Source organism: Capricornis sumatraensis, chromosome 17 (assembly GCF_032405125.1).
Source record: "Capricornis sumatraensis isolate serow.1 chromosome 17, serow.2, whole genome shotgun sequence".
In the NCBI taxonomy this organism is placed as follows: Eukaryota; Metazoa; Chordata; class Mammalia; order Artiodactyla; family Bovidae; genus Capricornis; species Capricornis sumatraensis.
Window position 1 is genome coordinate 75,774,535 of NC_091085.1, and position 15,623 is coordinate 75,790,157.

At 39.3% G+C, this 15,623-nt stretch overlaps 1 protein-coding gene across 1 annotated transcript in view; it reads left to right on the forward strand.

Moving 5' to 3' along the window:
• Nucleotides 1-414: 414 nt before the first annotated feature.
• Nucleotides 415-15,623, forward strand: part of HORMAD2 (HORMA domain containing 2) — a 57,137-nt gene continuing 41,928 nt past the window's right edge. The window contains exons 1-6 of the mRNA XM_068990167.1: nucleotides 415-504; nucleotides 5,511-5,652; nucleotides 7,502-7,565; nucleotides 8,112-8,148; nucleotides 10,998-11,018; nucleotides 11,745-11,771. Coding sequence (XP_068846268.1) covers nucleotides 454-504; nucleotides 5,511-5,652; nucleotides 7,502-7,565; nucleotides 8,112-8,148; nucleotides 10,998-11,018; nucleotides 11,745-11,771 — 342 coding nt within the window. The 5' untranslated portion in view covers nucleotides 415-453. The remainder of the gene's footprint in view (nucleotides 505-5,510; nucleotides 5,653-7,501; nucleotides 7,566-8,111; nucleotides 8,149-10,997; nucleotides 11,019-11,744; nucleotides 11,772-15,623) is intronic.

Sequence of the window (15,623 nt, forward strand, 5' to 3'; positions counted from 1 at the left end):
TTTTGAATAGCCATCCTAATGGGTATGAAACTCTAATTTTTGAGTTGACTTTGAAAATCAATTATACATGAAGTTAATTCAAGAAATACTTTTTAAGCCCCTGTTATAAAGAGAGCACTGTTAACACTCTGAGGGAATAACAAAGATGAGTAAAATACATTGTTGAACCTTTAGGGGATTTGTAATTTATTCTCCAAATGTATTTGGGAACTAGTAAGTCAACTTATATTTTCCTTGGGTGGTTGGAAAAACTAATCCAGAGATCTTACTCTAATTTATAGAAAATTGGTAGTGGAGATGTTTATTAAACTGATTTTCCAAAGAAGACAATCAACTGCTAATTATACAGTTCTTTGGAAGATATGCAAGAAAAGGATTATGTTAGGCAAGGTCTCTAATTAATTTTTTTTCTGCAGGTTAGATTTGTTAAAAGAATCCTGATACATTACTATCATGGCCACTGTTCAGCTCTCTCGCTCTATCAGAATTCACAAGACATCTAAGGTATTTATTAAGAATTAAAAGAAAATCAATGACTATTTAGTGAGTTAATTCAGAATCATGACTTTAATCTTTGGTGTTTTTTAAAATAGCAGCTTTATCAGTTAATTGGCACATAATATCCTGGCAGAGTATGTCTACATTTTAACTGGCTAATGGACTGAGGATGTTCAGGAAATTAGAATAGATTCCTACGAAGTAACTTCCTGGGTGCTTATTTCATGTTTATATATCTAGACCTTTTAGAGTAAAAGGGTTTTGTGAAGTTATAAGTCCAGAGAACTACCAGTTGAGGGAAGAGTTCTAGATTTCAGGCTCGAAGCATCTTCAGATGAAGGTTCATCTCATGAGACATTCAAAAAACGAAGATCATGGCATCCGGTCCCATCATGGCAAATAGATGGGGAAACAATGGAAACCATGACAGATTTTATTTTCTCAGGCACCAAAACCACTGCCGATGGTGGCTGCAGCCACAAAATTATAAGATGCTTGCTCCTTGGAAGACAAGCTATGACAAACCTAGACAGAATATTAAAAAGCAGAGACATTACTTTGCCAACAAAGGTCTGTATAGTCAAAGCTACCATTTTTCCAGTAGTCATGTATAGATGTGAGAGTTGGACCATAAAGAAGGCTCAGCGCTAAAGAATTGGTGCTTTTGGACTGTGGTGTTGGAGAAGACTCCTGAGAGTCCCTTGGATTTCAAGGAGATCAAACCAGTCAATCCTAAAGGAAATCGATCCTGAATATTCATTAGAAGGACTGATGCTGAAGTTGAATCTCCAGTGCTTTGGCCACCTGATGTGAAGAACTGACTCATTGGAAAGGACCCTGATGCTGGGAAAGATTGAAGGCAGGAGGAGAAAGGGAAGACATAGGACAAGATGGTTGGATGGCATCACTGACTCAGTGGACATGAGTTTGAGCAGGCCCCAGGAGATAGTGGAGGACAGGGAAGCCTGGCGTGCTGCAGTCCATGCGGTTGCAAAGAGTCAGACACTGAGTGACTGGACAACAGCAAGAGTAAAAGAAATCAGAAACCAAAAAAAAGATTTAAAGAGAAAGGTTCTTTGTTAGACATTCACTTCCTGACACAATTAGGAAGCTTCTGATACACACTGATGCAATTATAAGAACTGAAGGAGAGGGCACTGAGAGAAGCTAGGACCCTGGGGGAGCACGCCAGGGCCAGGCAGCCTTGCTGGGCTCACCTTGGCAGTTTATCTTGTCCCATGACAGCCATTAATGAACCATTCATTTATTCACTGAGAGCTTAGTATTACGTAATAGATATGTAACACTGTGTTCTTTTCTGAGAGAATTAAAAAAAAAAAAAGAATCTTCATGTTCCAGAAGTTTATAATCTGGTTGGGGAAATGACTTACTGGAGGTAAGTCAATATACAATGCAGTATATGCATTAAATGTTTGTGACAAGAGTAAAACAATACAAACGATAGAAATTTAGGGATTGTTGTATAGACTAGAATGGTTTGTATATTCCTCAGGAAGGAGACAAGATTTAAGGTGGGCCTTAAATAATGAAAAAGATTAGGATGGAGGAGAGAGAAGAGAATTCCATGAGGAAGAACTAGCATATGCCTTGGCTCAAATAAGTAATGAGCATGGCGTGTTTCAGCGAGTAACAAAGAACCCATCCTTACTGGAGTGGGGCTTCATCATGTTGGACAGAAGTAGGAAAATTCATTGAATAGGAACTTTGGGGACAAATTAGTGTGGATCTTAAAAGCCATGCTAAGTAAGGAGCCTATGCTTTATTCTGCAGTCAGTGGAAAGTCAGCAGTTTTACCAGGACAGTTGAGTAAATTACTGTTTTAAGAATATTAAGCTGTAGCAGAGGTAGGAAGGATTGAAGTTGAAGGAGAATTAGGGCAGAGAGAAAGCCGTCATCTTTCTGGCTTGAATTCAGTATATTCAACAAGCAGACTCCTGATCTCATCGGATTTCCTAAGTGTGCTTCCTTCCTGGGGTGAAAATGCTTAGCTGGGTAGATGAATTGCAATCAGTTTGGCAGTTATTTTTTGCGCTGTCAATTAACAAATTGACCTTTTGATATAAACAGATCTTTGTCTTTGTAGTTTGGACTGCATGAACTACTTCTCCCAGCAAATTTCAAGTGACTGTATGATTTTGCTATTTTTTTTTACTGAAAACAACAATAATTACTATAGAAGCTAACATTTATTCAGCACTTACATGTGCTGGACACTGTGCCAAGGGCTTGGTATTATTATTTCAATTAAGCCTTGAAACAAGGAGAAAACTGAAGCTCAGAGAAATACTATAACTTGCCATAGGGCTTCCCTAGTGGCTCAGATGGTAAAGAATCTGCCTGCAATGTGGGAGATCCGGGTTCAGTCCCTGGTTCGGGAAGATCCACTGGAGAAGGAAATGGCAACCCACTCCAGTATTCTTGCCTGGAGAATCCCATGGACAGAGGAGCCTGGTGGGCTACAGTTTATGTGGTTGCAAAGAGTTGGACATGACTGAGCAACTAACACACACACATGTAACTTGATGGCTGAGCTCTAGAGTCCATGGGATCACAAAGAGTCGGACACGACTGAGCGACTCACACACAGACAGCTTGACAGTTGAGCTGTCCAACATTACTTACGTCATTAGCACACTTTCTGATTAAAATAACTTATAATAGTTTTCTATTATTAAGCCACAGTATTTTCATGTATTAGACATTTATGAAAATGTGCATGATACCGCTCAAAATATTAGACCAGTTGAGCTGAGAAAAAAATTCCTGGAGTATAGAAAAATAACAATTCTAGAGGCCTTTTCCAACCATTGATCTTCATTACTACAAATGGCCCTTTTGATTCCATATTTAAAATAAATGTCTTTATATTTTTAGATTATTTAATTTTACAGATGGTTATTACTGAAGTATTGTCTCTAAGTTTTGGCATATTTTCAGTAAGTTATTATATATGCATATCATGCCAGCTATTACCCAATTAATCCCAAAGAACCTTAATTTCTCAGAATCTATGGGTACAAAAAGCAATTTTCTATAAAATTTTACACACTTACATGCAGACATGTGCACATTCCATATCAAATTCCCTTTGAACTGTGATCTTTCCTACTTCTACTATAGCTTAATATTCCTAAAACAATTATTCTACTGACCCGATCAAACCTGCTGCCTTTCCACTGGTTACAGAATACAAATAAATAGCCTTAGGCTGGCTTTAAGATCTCTATTAATTTTTCCCCCCAAATTCCTCTCATACATGCAAGAGTAATAATTATATCTTTTTAAAAACTGAATATAATGTAGTTTGACCAAAAGGATGAACTGATAATTCGTTTTCACTATATAGTGTACCCAGGAAGCAGCTTACATTGCAAAATCATGTCCAGAATGTCCAGAAGACATTCTAGAACCAGATCTGGATACAGAGAAGCTTTGGGGGCATTCTCTTTCATCTAAAGGCATATTCGTGGGTAGTGCCTGCCTCCAGGTAACAGAATTACTAAATCTGAACAGTTGAAACTGCATACCATAGTTTAAAGACCTCTGAATTTGAACAAGGTTGTTGGAGCTTTACCATCCTGACTTCTAGTAACATGGACTCATCTCACCTGCTTTTGTATCTTGTATAGGAGCAGTCATGCAGTAGAACTCATTTGTGCCAGGTTTCCTGTGCTCAGCTTCATGTGTGAGAGTCACCTACAGTGCAGAACTTTTGCTTAAGCAAAGCACAAAAGGTGAAAACACGTGGTAGCAGAATAGTCGATGAAGAGCAGTTGTGTGTGGCTAAAGAGTAGGGTGCGTGGGAGAGGATGAAGGGGGGTCACTGGGAGATGAAGCAAGAAAACTGGGCAGAGGTGAGGTTTGACAGTTCCCAAATGCCACACTTGAACTCTATCCTGTGTGAACACTGGGAGTGTCATGATAAGATTTGTATTCTTTAAAGTGAATGATGACGGCAACATGAAGGACAGATTGAAAAGAATGACTGGCAGGGAGGTCAGAAGCTGCTGCAGTAGTAAAGGGGAGAAATGAGCACGTCCTGAGCCAAGTCAGCGAGAAGAGAAAGGAGACAACGAGTTGCTTCTAGATAGCATTAAGAGTACTGAGTGATTGGATATGGAGTATGGAGGGGGGCGAGAAGCCAAAGGTGACTCTGCGTCTGGCTTGGATGATTTGACTGAAGTGGACACTTGATTCATTTGTTTGAGATTGAAGCTTGGGATCAGGTTTCAGTCAGGGTGAGAGAGAGAAACTGAGAGGTCTACAAAGTGGTCTGGGCATAGATGTTGGGAAAATAGACATGGAAGTCAAGCTCAGAACAGAAATAAGGACATTTTCTCTGTACTGGCTGCAGGTAAAGCAATGAGACTAGACGAAATGACTCAAGAAGAGAGAGCTATAGAAAGAGAAAAGACTGGAGACAATTCTGGGGTGGGAGCAACACCCAGAAAATGCAGAAAAACCGAAGGAAAAAAAAAAGAGACTGAAATAGCTATGGAGGATAGATGGGGGAAAAAAACAAGAAAATAGTGTTACGGAAGCTGAGAGCGAGTGTGGGCAAAAGTGTCAGACACTGCAGTAGAGTCGCATCTATGGGGACTGAGATGAGGCCAACGATAGGATTGCTTGGCTACTGGAGAGGAGAGAACAGAATGGAGGGGGCGAAGGGCGGGTTGCAGCGCCTTCTGAGGAGTGTGTGGAAGGGAAGATCACATCATCAGACTCCCAGTTTTGCCTCAAATCCACAGATCATTGTAAAATAAATTATATTAGTCTTGACTTACTTGAATACCTGTCTCTACCTTTCTTCTCTGCCTTGCCAGTGAAAATCTAATTTAAAGCAATATTCAAAGCCTTGTTTCCTTTTGATTATCTCAAAAGGTATCAGACTTGAGGTCTTGAAAAGTCTTTCCATTTTGCTTGTGGTAATGACATGATGGGCTGAAAATATTAAAGAATACTAATCTTTTTCATTTTTTCCTCCCTCCTAGAAAACAGTTTTCCCATCTCAAATCACTAACGAGCATGAGTCACTGATAATGGTGAAGAAACTTTTTGCTACTTCTATCTCGTGTATAACGTATCTACGGGGCCTATTTCCAGAGAGCTCTTACGGAGAACGCCATTTGGATGGTAAAGTCTAACTAAATGGTTACTTTGGCTGGTGCGGCCCTTTCCCTCTATTTGGCAGGAGTACACTTTAATTTCTCATGGAGTGTGCTAATTTCAGGTCATGGGCCTGTTTGTCAGGATCAATTTGCTAATTCATTTTCCATTTTAATTTTACTTTGTGTAGTGGTTTTACCTGTAGGAACCATTAGTTCCTGGCTAGATACCAAATGACAGGCTGAAGAAGAAAGAAATCTGTATGGACAAGCCCAGTAACTCTAAACCACACCCACAAAAGCAGCGGCCAGGTTGGAACCTCTGTGGGCGCTGTACGTTCGCACTGTTTTGTGTGTCAACTTTGAGACAGGCTTCCGCATTGAGGAACTTTAATTGAGAAGTTTTTAAAGATTCTTTCTGTTCACATGTAGAAATAAGCTGGAAAAAAATGCATACCCATCCCAAACCCATCTGTTGATTGACATGGAGATGTCAACAATTGCTATTCCAATCGGTTCTGTTCTTTTCTCCATTTTCTCTCTCTTCTAGTTTCCCTCCTTTTATTTCTTATGTCCTTAAATTTATGATCTCATTTCCTTGTATTACAAGCTGTTTCTGTCTCCTTTCCTTCTCTTGTATTAAGAAGAATGTACCTCGCTAGGACTCTTCAGTTTTCCAAAAATCTTATTTTTAAAAAAAGCTAGATTGTGATAACCATTCAGAAAATCTTGCTGATTTGTCACCAAAGTGGGAGAGTATCATTTGGAAAATAAATATAGAGGGCTTAGAGGGCTACAAGTTTCCTTGTAAGATGTTATTTTTCAAAATCTAATTTTACTTTGTTTCTCACATCTGTATTTAATGATAACTTAGGCCTCATTCCAATTTATTTTTTCTTAAACACCATTTGCTTCTCTACATGAGCGTCAGTGAAATCCATGTGTGCTGTAAACACAAAAGCATATTTGCAGTTGTGACAGCCTCATTTGTGTTGTGCTCTTCTGGCCAGGATAGAAATCTGTAATAGTGAAAATGTTTCTATGCAGCATATAATTGTCATTTCTCCTCTTGTTTGGAATATAGAATTAGAGAAAGCCACGTTTGGGGTAATTAATTAAGCACTTACTGTGTGCCAATCACTAACCTATGCATGGAGGGCAATACCATTGTTTACAGCTTTATCTTTTGTGATAGTTTTAATGGAAGTTGTATATTTTCCTCTCAGTGTTTGTACTTAAAGTAGCACATGCCATCAAAATGCCCAGTAATAATTTTCATATCCCTCAACAGCAACAGAGGTAACATCAATTTTAGAATAGGAAAACACTATGAAAAGGTGAAGTGATTTATACGAAGTCATACATGAATCAGTAATCAATTTTAGACTAATTTAAACCAGACTGTTAATGCTTTTCTTATTCTTCCTTCCTATAGTAAGGTGGTTGAATTTCAGATGGAAATTAATATCTGAGGAATAACCCATGAAAAATTTCTTATCCTTTTTTTCCCCCCACTGAGAGAAATACCAGATAAGTGATTTGAGATTGAGGTGTATATTTTAAATTGCTTGATATAGCTGGTCTCAGTACTACCTCATGATAACTTAAAATTCAGCAGAAGCAGAGAAGTGACACATTGATCTCACAACCACCTCAGTTGTGTACACTGTAGAAGAGAAGACTGCTAATCTATAATAAAAACGGGAACTAAGCCAGTCATCAACACAGGATTTGCTTTAAAATTAGACATTTAGAGATTCAAAATGTTTTTATAAGCTATAAAACTAAGTAAGTGGTATAAATAAAATCATGAAAGGAAATACCCTTATTTAGCATGGACAATTTTAGTACAGCAGGCTATGTTTCTATTTTTGTAGACCTCAGTTTAAAAATCCTCCGAGAAGATAAAAAATGTCCTGGGTCACTGCATATTATCAAGTGGTAAGTAACTGAAATTCCACCAAAGTTAAACAGCATTATTTTTATTATGGCTGAAATTACCCATAAGACTTTATTTGGTAAGATCATTTCCTTAAAACTGTTGCCTTCTTCTTTTCTTTCTTTCCATGTATTTTTTTTTTTTTACAACTTCCTAGAAATGTGTAACAATTATCCAATGTTATTTTAAGGTACTGATTTAGTTTTGTTTTTTTTTAAGAATACAGACTTTATACAAGGAAGAAAAATATCAATCAAAATTTGATTACTTATCAAATACATGTTAGTGCGCTAAACATTACAGGATGCAAAAAGAAAAATAAGATGTGATTCCCTACCTCAAAATTGCTTACGTATTATTTATTATAAGTACTGTTAATACATTAAGACATACTAGGAGTTTCTAGAAAATGATTAAATGGGTGAAAGGTGAGGTGGTTATCAACTTAAAGCATTTCAAAGCAAAAAAAGTAAATTAGTTTTGTACTTAGGATTCTTTTTGACTTTGCATCTGATCCAAATTGACATCAGGTATTTATTTCTTGACAGGATTCAAGGTTGTTTTGATGCTTTGGAAAAGAGATACGTAAGAATGTCTTTAAATTTATACCAGGATCAAAGACTCACCCTTTATCCCTTTAAAAGAAGATTTTAGCCTTTATTTTGTTGTGTTTTAACAGTACACCAGTTCCTACATATGCCTTCATGAACCAGCTTCTTTTACTTTGTGTCTCTGTTGTCCTGTTGATGTCTCGTTTACATCAGTTAGAAGTGACACCCTCAGTTTTCTCTTTGACATACGCATATCTTTTTGACCACAGAATTTCCTCTGAAGTCACTGGAAGAGACCCACAGGATGTGGGACAGGGGAGACAAGAATCTGGCATTCAGCACACTGCGCTGCTTCAAAATTGTGGCAATGCAATGTGCAGATATGAAAGGAAAAAGTGGAATTGAATACTTGATTTTTATTCTGTGTTAGTTATTTCATTGCCTCTGTTTGGCACATGTATATAACCTGTTCCCTCAAAATAGCTAGTATTATAGCTTGAATTTTGAAAAATGCAGCCTGAATTTTAAGTGCATTAGATCTTCCTCACTGCCCAAGACAGCTGCAAAGGGTATAAAAATGAGAAGCTCCAGTCTAGTGGAAGAGATAATTTAATAAATGGACTGTGCACCGCTGCTCCCTCCTTTTCCCCATCTGTGTCTTTTCACCCCTTTTCAATTCCTATTCCTTTAAGAAAACTGAAGGTGAGTAAGCCTTGCATTGGATTATTTAGTTGCACTGATACATTTCCTTTTTCACTGAACAGTTATTACTTATGAGTTATTCGACACTGACCGGGAGGTTGAGGAATGGAAGAATAAAACAGATTTGAGATTGTGCACACAAAGAACTTACGACCAAGGCAGAAGATGAATGACATTCATATGCACAACTGATGATCAGCTAGTGAACACTGGTGTGGCTGTACCTTTTGTTAAAATACTGAAGTACGCTATATCCAGTGCTCAATAAATGCTTCTCTGAGGCCCCAAACGACTCCCACCGTGTCCTCCCCCTCACCCCCCCAGTCTCTGGGCAGTCTTGGATCTCCCCAGACTGTTCCATAACCTAGCAACTAAAGGGATGACAGCTGGCTCAGGGGGAGCTTCCAGGAACCCAGCCTAAGGCTAAGCTGGCACCTTTTCTGATTGGTCTCTACCTGTGCCAGGATGGGCTATTAAACTTTGAGTTTTTTCATATCAGTTTGATATTTTTATTTAAAAAATCATCTTTATCACAAGTATAAATAATCATGATATTCATTAGAAAGTGATATAATGCCAAAGGCAAGATACTGATCATGTGCAAAGGAAGTATGGGAAAGGTGGGATTACAGCCAGCGAGAGGCATGAGGGAAGTCTTTGGGAGAAAATGACTCCTGCGATTTGAAGGCCCTTAGTATTTAGATGGGTTGAGAGGGGTAGAAGGCCATCATCAGTACACCAAACAGCACTCATTCATTCTCCTGTCCATTCATTGAGCAACATTTCTTGAGTGTCCATCATTGAGGGGCAGTGCAATGTAGGTAAGAGCTCAAGGCTTGGAAAAAGCCAGCCTGAAGTGAATCTTAGTTCTGCCACTTAATTCCTGTGTCTTGGCATGTAACCTACCTCTTAGGGTTTCTTTACAGTAATATTAGAACCTACCTCAGGGTTGTTTGAGAATTAAATGAGTTAATAATCCAAGGCAGCAGTTTTCAAATGTTAGCTTGCATCAGAGTCACCTGGAGGGCCTGGTAAAACACATATTGCCAGGTCCCACCCCCAAATTTCTGGTGTGAGAATTTTCATTTCAGACGAGTTCCAAGTGATGCTGAGACTGCTGGCCTAGGAATCACACTTTCTAAGGCATCACTCTCACCATTGTTCACCAAGTTCAAGCCACACAAGGATTCTAGAACATGCTGAGTGCCTTTAACCTTTGTACATATTGTTACTTTTCCTGCAAAAGTTTCTTCCCTACCCCACACCCTTTATCTGGCTAATTCCAATTTATCCTTCATGTCCCAGCCTAAATATTTACTTCCTCCAAAAGGCTTTCCTTGACAAGCCCCGGCCCCCTGCCACCCTTCTCCCAGCCTAGATTGTCCATCTGTTTAATGTTCACAACCTTTACTGCTTCATAGCAATTAACACACTTGTGATGATGTACCTGTGTGTGTGTGTGTGTGTGTGTGTTTCTGTCCTCTCCTGCTGGTCTGCATGTTCCCTGAGATCAGGGGCCATTTCTACTTTTGAATGAATGAATGAGGTATTAATTAAATAATGTAAGTTAGAGTTTCACTGGGTAGTCTTAAAATCAACTGTATGCAGTAACCAAAATGGCCACACAGCGTCACTAAAGTTTTAGTCCTTTGGGTGAAATAGGTGAATAATTTGATACGAAGTTATGGTCCTGAAAATTTTCTCATCTGTATCACAGTGTTTAAAAGTTTGTGATAGACTTGATTCTGTCTCTGTATCTATGTATTCTGTTATTCTTTCAAACAGAGAGAATCTAATTTGTAATGTATATGTAGGGAGGTCAGGGGTTTTGTAGAACTCATATCAGACTTCAGATTTTTAACTCTAGTAGATTCCTTTCCAAGGGCAAAATGTTTTAGAGATGCTTATGGCATATTTAACTCTTATCATGAATTATTTTGTGTATCTTTTGCCTCCCAGACTAGAATGTACAAGTATAGTTATCTTTTTTTTCATCCTTCCCCTCTCCAGCAGAACTCACTTGGATGAATGGATTAGTATCCATTTCTCTGACCTTTTGAATATTTTTTCTACCCAAATTTGTGGAACATCTCTGATGTCATAGTTTAACTAGACTTTATTGAAAAAAACAATAACACAGGTGCAAGTGTGTAGTAACAACAGTTTTCTCTTCTCTTACAGCTACACATGGCAGTACTAACAGTAAGTACACATTTAAACTAAGCCTGTGTCTCTGCTTCATTGTCTTTTGGCAAGTGAAAGGTTCAACTGTGTACTCTGTCCCATCCTCCCTGAATTTCATTGTGTGTCCTATGACATTTTGGAATGAAAAAAAACTCTATCAGAACTTTTACTAAAATGTCATAGTCTATATATTTCTTTGGCATATTATAATAACTGAGGAAATATATAGGATACACTATCTGTTCTATCTACTAGCTATCAGGATTTCATTTTCTCAGTTACTTTACAGACTCAAAGTTCCTTGTTTTTGAAGTGTTGCAGACTTTGCTGAAGTTTTGTATACTGCTGGGTATAGCATGGTATATGTCATTAAGAACAGAAGGAAAATAGGAGACAATACTACCGAGAGTCTTAGATGTATAAATTATTTTAAAAATTTAAAACCACAGCCAATTATTTAGAATTTATTTGTAGCTCAGCTACAGTAATTATAAAATACCTGGCTATCAATTTCCTTATAGTCAATGTTCATGGAATACTCTAAAGCCTCTCTATGTTCACAAAATTAGAGCTTATTCCACCTCTAGCTTGAAATGTATATCTCAAGATATATATAATCTATGCATATATGTATTTTAGTACTCAATTAATATAGCACAGACTGAACTCTTCACATAGCAAATGTATTCTGTGAGGAGTAATCTAATTTCAGAAATTAAATGCTGTTTATTTTTCCTTAAATAGCTTTACACAAATCCCAAGGAACCTGAGGTAAGAACACATAGAGAGATGGGCAGGTATGTATATTTAAATATGTTTACCTGAGTTGAGGCCATAGATTATGTCACTAGACTACCAAATGAGCAAAGTAACTCATAGTGAGCTGTTTCTGTGTGTTTTATTATAAATGTCACCAATTCTTCATTATGCGGTTTAAAAAAACTACCTAGCAGTACTGGGAGAAAAACATTGAGTGGAACTGAAGCCTATTCCCTAACACCTTAACGGTGAGGATCTGATTTATGAAGACCGCATTTCCTTTTCATTTTGACTGATGCTTAATCCTTTCTATTTGTGGTCTTTGGGGCATAAAAATGCTAAACCATTTTTTTTAAAAAGACTAACTAAATTCTCCCGCTCTGACCTTCTCATAGATTTCCAAGCCATACCTTTTTCCTTCTCTCTGTAAATTTCTTCCCTCTGCTTATTGAATCCTATTCATCCTCAACGCCAACTTGTGTCTGAAACTTCCATGAGAGCCTCTTTGGTTATTTTGTTCACACTAAGTTCTTCCTTCTCTGAATTCCCTTTCCCAGTAGGACCTCACAATTCAACACTCTTGATTCCTATAGATTACTTTATCTTTCTAGCCAGACTGTGAATTCTTGAGGACAAGGGTCTTGTCTTCTTTTCATCCCCCAGAGTGACTGTCAATGTACTGAGTACACAGTGGTTACCTGTGCTGCTTTGAACAGCAGCTGAGGTCACAGCCCAGGAATGGAGGGAGATGCCCTTCCTCCTTTCTTCTCATTCTGACCTCTATTTTCCTCTCCGCTTTCTTTCCTCTTCCCCTTTCCTTGCTTTCAATTTTCTTTCCCTAAGCCTATGAATTTAGCCTAAATGGTGACCTTCACAGCTAAGCTGAGCATTTTTTTAGCCTTTACTATTCACTCTTTGGCAAGATTATAAATAGCTGTTTGAGCAAGGCCGAGAAAACTGGTGCGTGCAGGTGGGTAACAATTCCTCAGTGCCCAAGCTACCTCTGTATATCTCTATCTCTAGTTTAGTTTTCAGGGGTTTTTCCAGTACATTTGAAAAGTTTCCCAAAGTATGGTCTCCAATAAATTGTTAATAAATTGGTCATTTCCTTCATGCAATAAATTACTAAGTTTTTTTCTGCATGCATACTCCTGGTCTGAAATTTTTGAGGCTTTTTGAGGTAGTACAATGCTCAGGAAAGTGGGCTTGTCTACAGAAAAGTATCACGGAGCGGGAAGAAAGCTGGTAAATGAAATTTGATGTAGGCGATATCTATAGTAAAGTTAGAAAGCAGAGTCAGCTTATTGTATGAGTTCTGAGCCATCATCTATGACCCAGAAAAAATATTCGGAACTCTTGCATATGGTTTCCGATCGCAGTGATCCCTAACTTCTGTGTTCATGGAACACTTTTGATTACTAGCTAATTTGGTGGCATGTTTAAGAGGATTAAAAGACTCAAAAAGACTCCACACATCTCAGCAATAATTATGGTATAACTATGGCACAGCGATACTCATAGCCGGAGAGTATCCATGGGTTACACTGTTTCATGATTGCTCTTTAGCATCAAGACACTGAGAGAACTATTTACGTCTTTGATCTCACTCTTTTATATACTCTCAAAACAACATTCTCACATAAACAGTCTTATCTAATATGGTACCATGTTTCTTAACTCATATTGGTAGAAGCGTAGCCTCCCTTAAGCAGAATTGCACAAATAATAACAACATTAATATTTACCTGAAGCAAAAAAGCATGTGACACATGGACTGAAATTTGCAGTGCTCCTGTGAAGAGCTGTCATGGTACACCAGCTGAGAGCCTCTGGCTTAAACAAGTGTGCTTATTCTGTCCAGAGACCCGCGGAGTTTGGGGCATTACACAAAGCTGTGGTGCTTCTGTACCTGAGGTTTTGTCCTGGTTGCTCCATCTCAAGAAAGATGAACTGACAAAAGTAACTAGAGCAGTGAAGAGGGACAGTGTAGCTTTCCTGCAGATGCATGCTGCGGAATGGGTGGAGGGTATTAATAAGATGTGTAACCTAACACATGCTAGACCCATAAAGAATTACTGTGTTTTAATAAAAGACGCTTGTTCCTTGGAAGAAACGCTGTGACAAACCTAGAGAGTATAAAAAGCAGAGACACCACTTTGCCAACAAAGGTCCGTCTGGTCAAAGCTATGGTTTTTCCAGTAGTCATGTATGGATATGAGAGTTGGACCATAAAGAAGATTGAGCGCCAAAGAACTGATGCTTTAGATTGTGGTGTTGGAGAAGGCTCTTGGGAGTCCCTTGGACTGCACGGAGATCCAACCAGTCAATCTTAAAGGAAATCAACCCTGAATATCCATTAGAATGACTGATGCTTAATCTGAAGCTCCAATACTCTGGCCACCTGATGTGAAGAGCCGGCTCGTTGGAACAGACCCTGATGCTGGGAAGGATTGAGGGCAGGAGGAAAAGGGGGTGACAGAGGATGAGATGGTTGGATGGCATCACCGACTCAGTGGACATGAATGTGAGCGAACTCCAGGAGACGGTGAAGGACAGGAAAGCATGGCATGCTGCAGTCCATGGAGTTGCAGAGTTGGACACGACTGACACCACAACACAGATCTTGCCATTTCGCCATCTGGTTTGCTTTGGGACTATTAGAGGTCGTCAACACCACTTTTAATAGATCATTTCAGGAACTGAAATACAGAGGGTCCCTGTTTCTAGCCACAATATACTTTTGGAGACTTTTTTAATTCTGTAAGATGAAATCCAATTGAGTGTGAACTCTGTCCTGGCTGACTATTTATTCATTCACCAAGTATTAATTAGGTTCCACTTATGTGTCTGACACACAGGAATTAATGGGATAGACAAGGTCCCTGCTGTCTGGAAGCTTACATTAAGCTTATGAAGGAGGATAAACAATAAACAAGTAAACAAAAGTTAGCAACAGTTTCAGATACATCATAAAGCTATGAAAATAAAAGAAGGTGGTATGCTGGAGAGTGCCAAGTGGGAATGGAGGAAAAAAGATTGGAGAGCAGTCCCTGGAAGGTCTCCCTGAGGGGCCACTGTTTGAGCTGAGACTCAGTGGCCAGAAGAGCCGCCCTGTGCAGGCTTGTGAAAGGCAACAGCATGGGACTGGCATTACAATACAGGAGTTAACACTGCAGATGTCAGAGTCAGATCCCAGCTCTGCTGCTCACTAGCTTCATCTGTAATGGTGTCGTGCCTGCTCCCAGTCTGGCTATGTATAAATGAACAGATGTAGGTCCACTCCAGTGTTCTCGCCTGGAGAATCCCAGGGACGGGGGAGCCTGGTGGGCTGCCGTCTATGGGGTCACACAGAGTTGGACATGACTGACGTGACTTAGCAGCAGCAGAGCATTTAGGGAAGTGCCCAAGTAGCATGATTACTATCATCAACTGGAGACAACATACCCCAGAGGGCAGTTGTCTGAAGGCCTGAAGGCAGGAAGGCATCTTGTATGTTCATGGACAGAGAGGCTGCCCTGGGCCTGGAGCTGGGTGAGTGGGGTGGAAGGAAGAGGCAAGAGAGAAGGTCAGAGAGGTTGGCAGGGCACAGATGAGTCAGGCCAGTGGACCAAAGTAAACCGGATTTTATCCTGAGGGCAGTGGGAAACCATTAACAAAGGAGCAACACGGTCTGATTTGCATTTTCCAAACTCTTTTTGGCCATAGAACAGAGAATGAATTTGGAGGAGGAGGAATAGTTTGGAAGCAAGCAGATCAGATGGAAAGAGCTGGTCTTGGCTTGGATGGGGTGAAGAGAACGGAGGTGAAGAGAACCAGATGGCCTGGGGATGCGCTTTGGAGACAGGCCTGAAGTCTTGCCAGTGG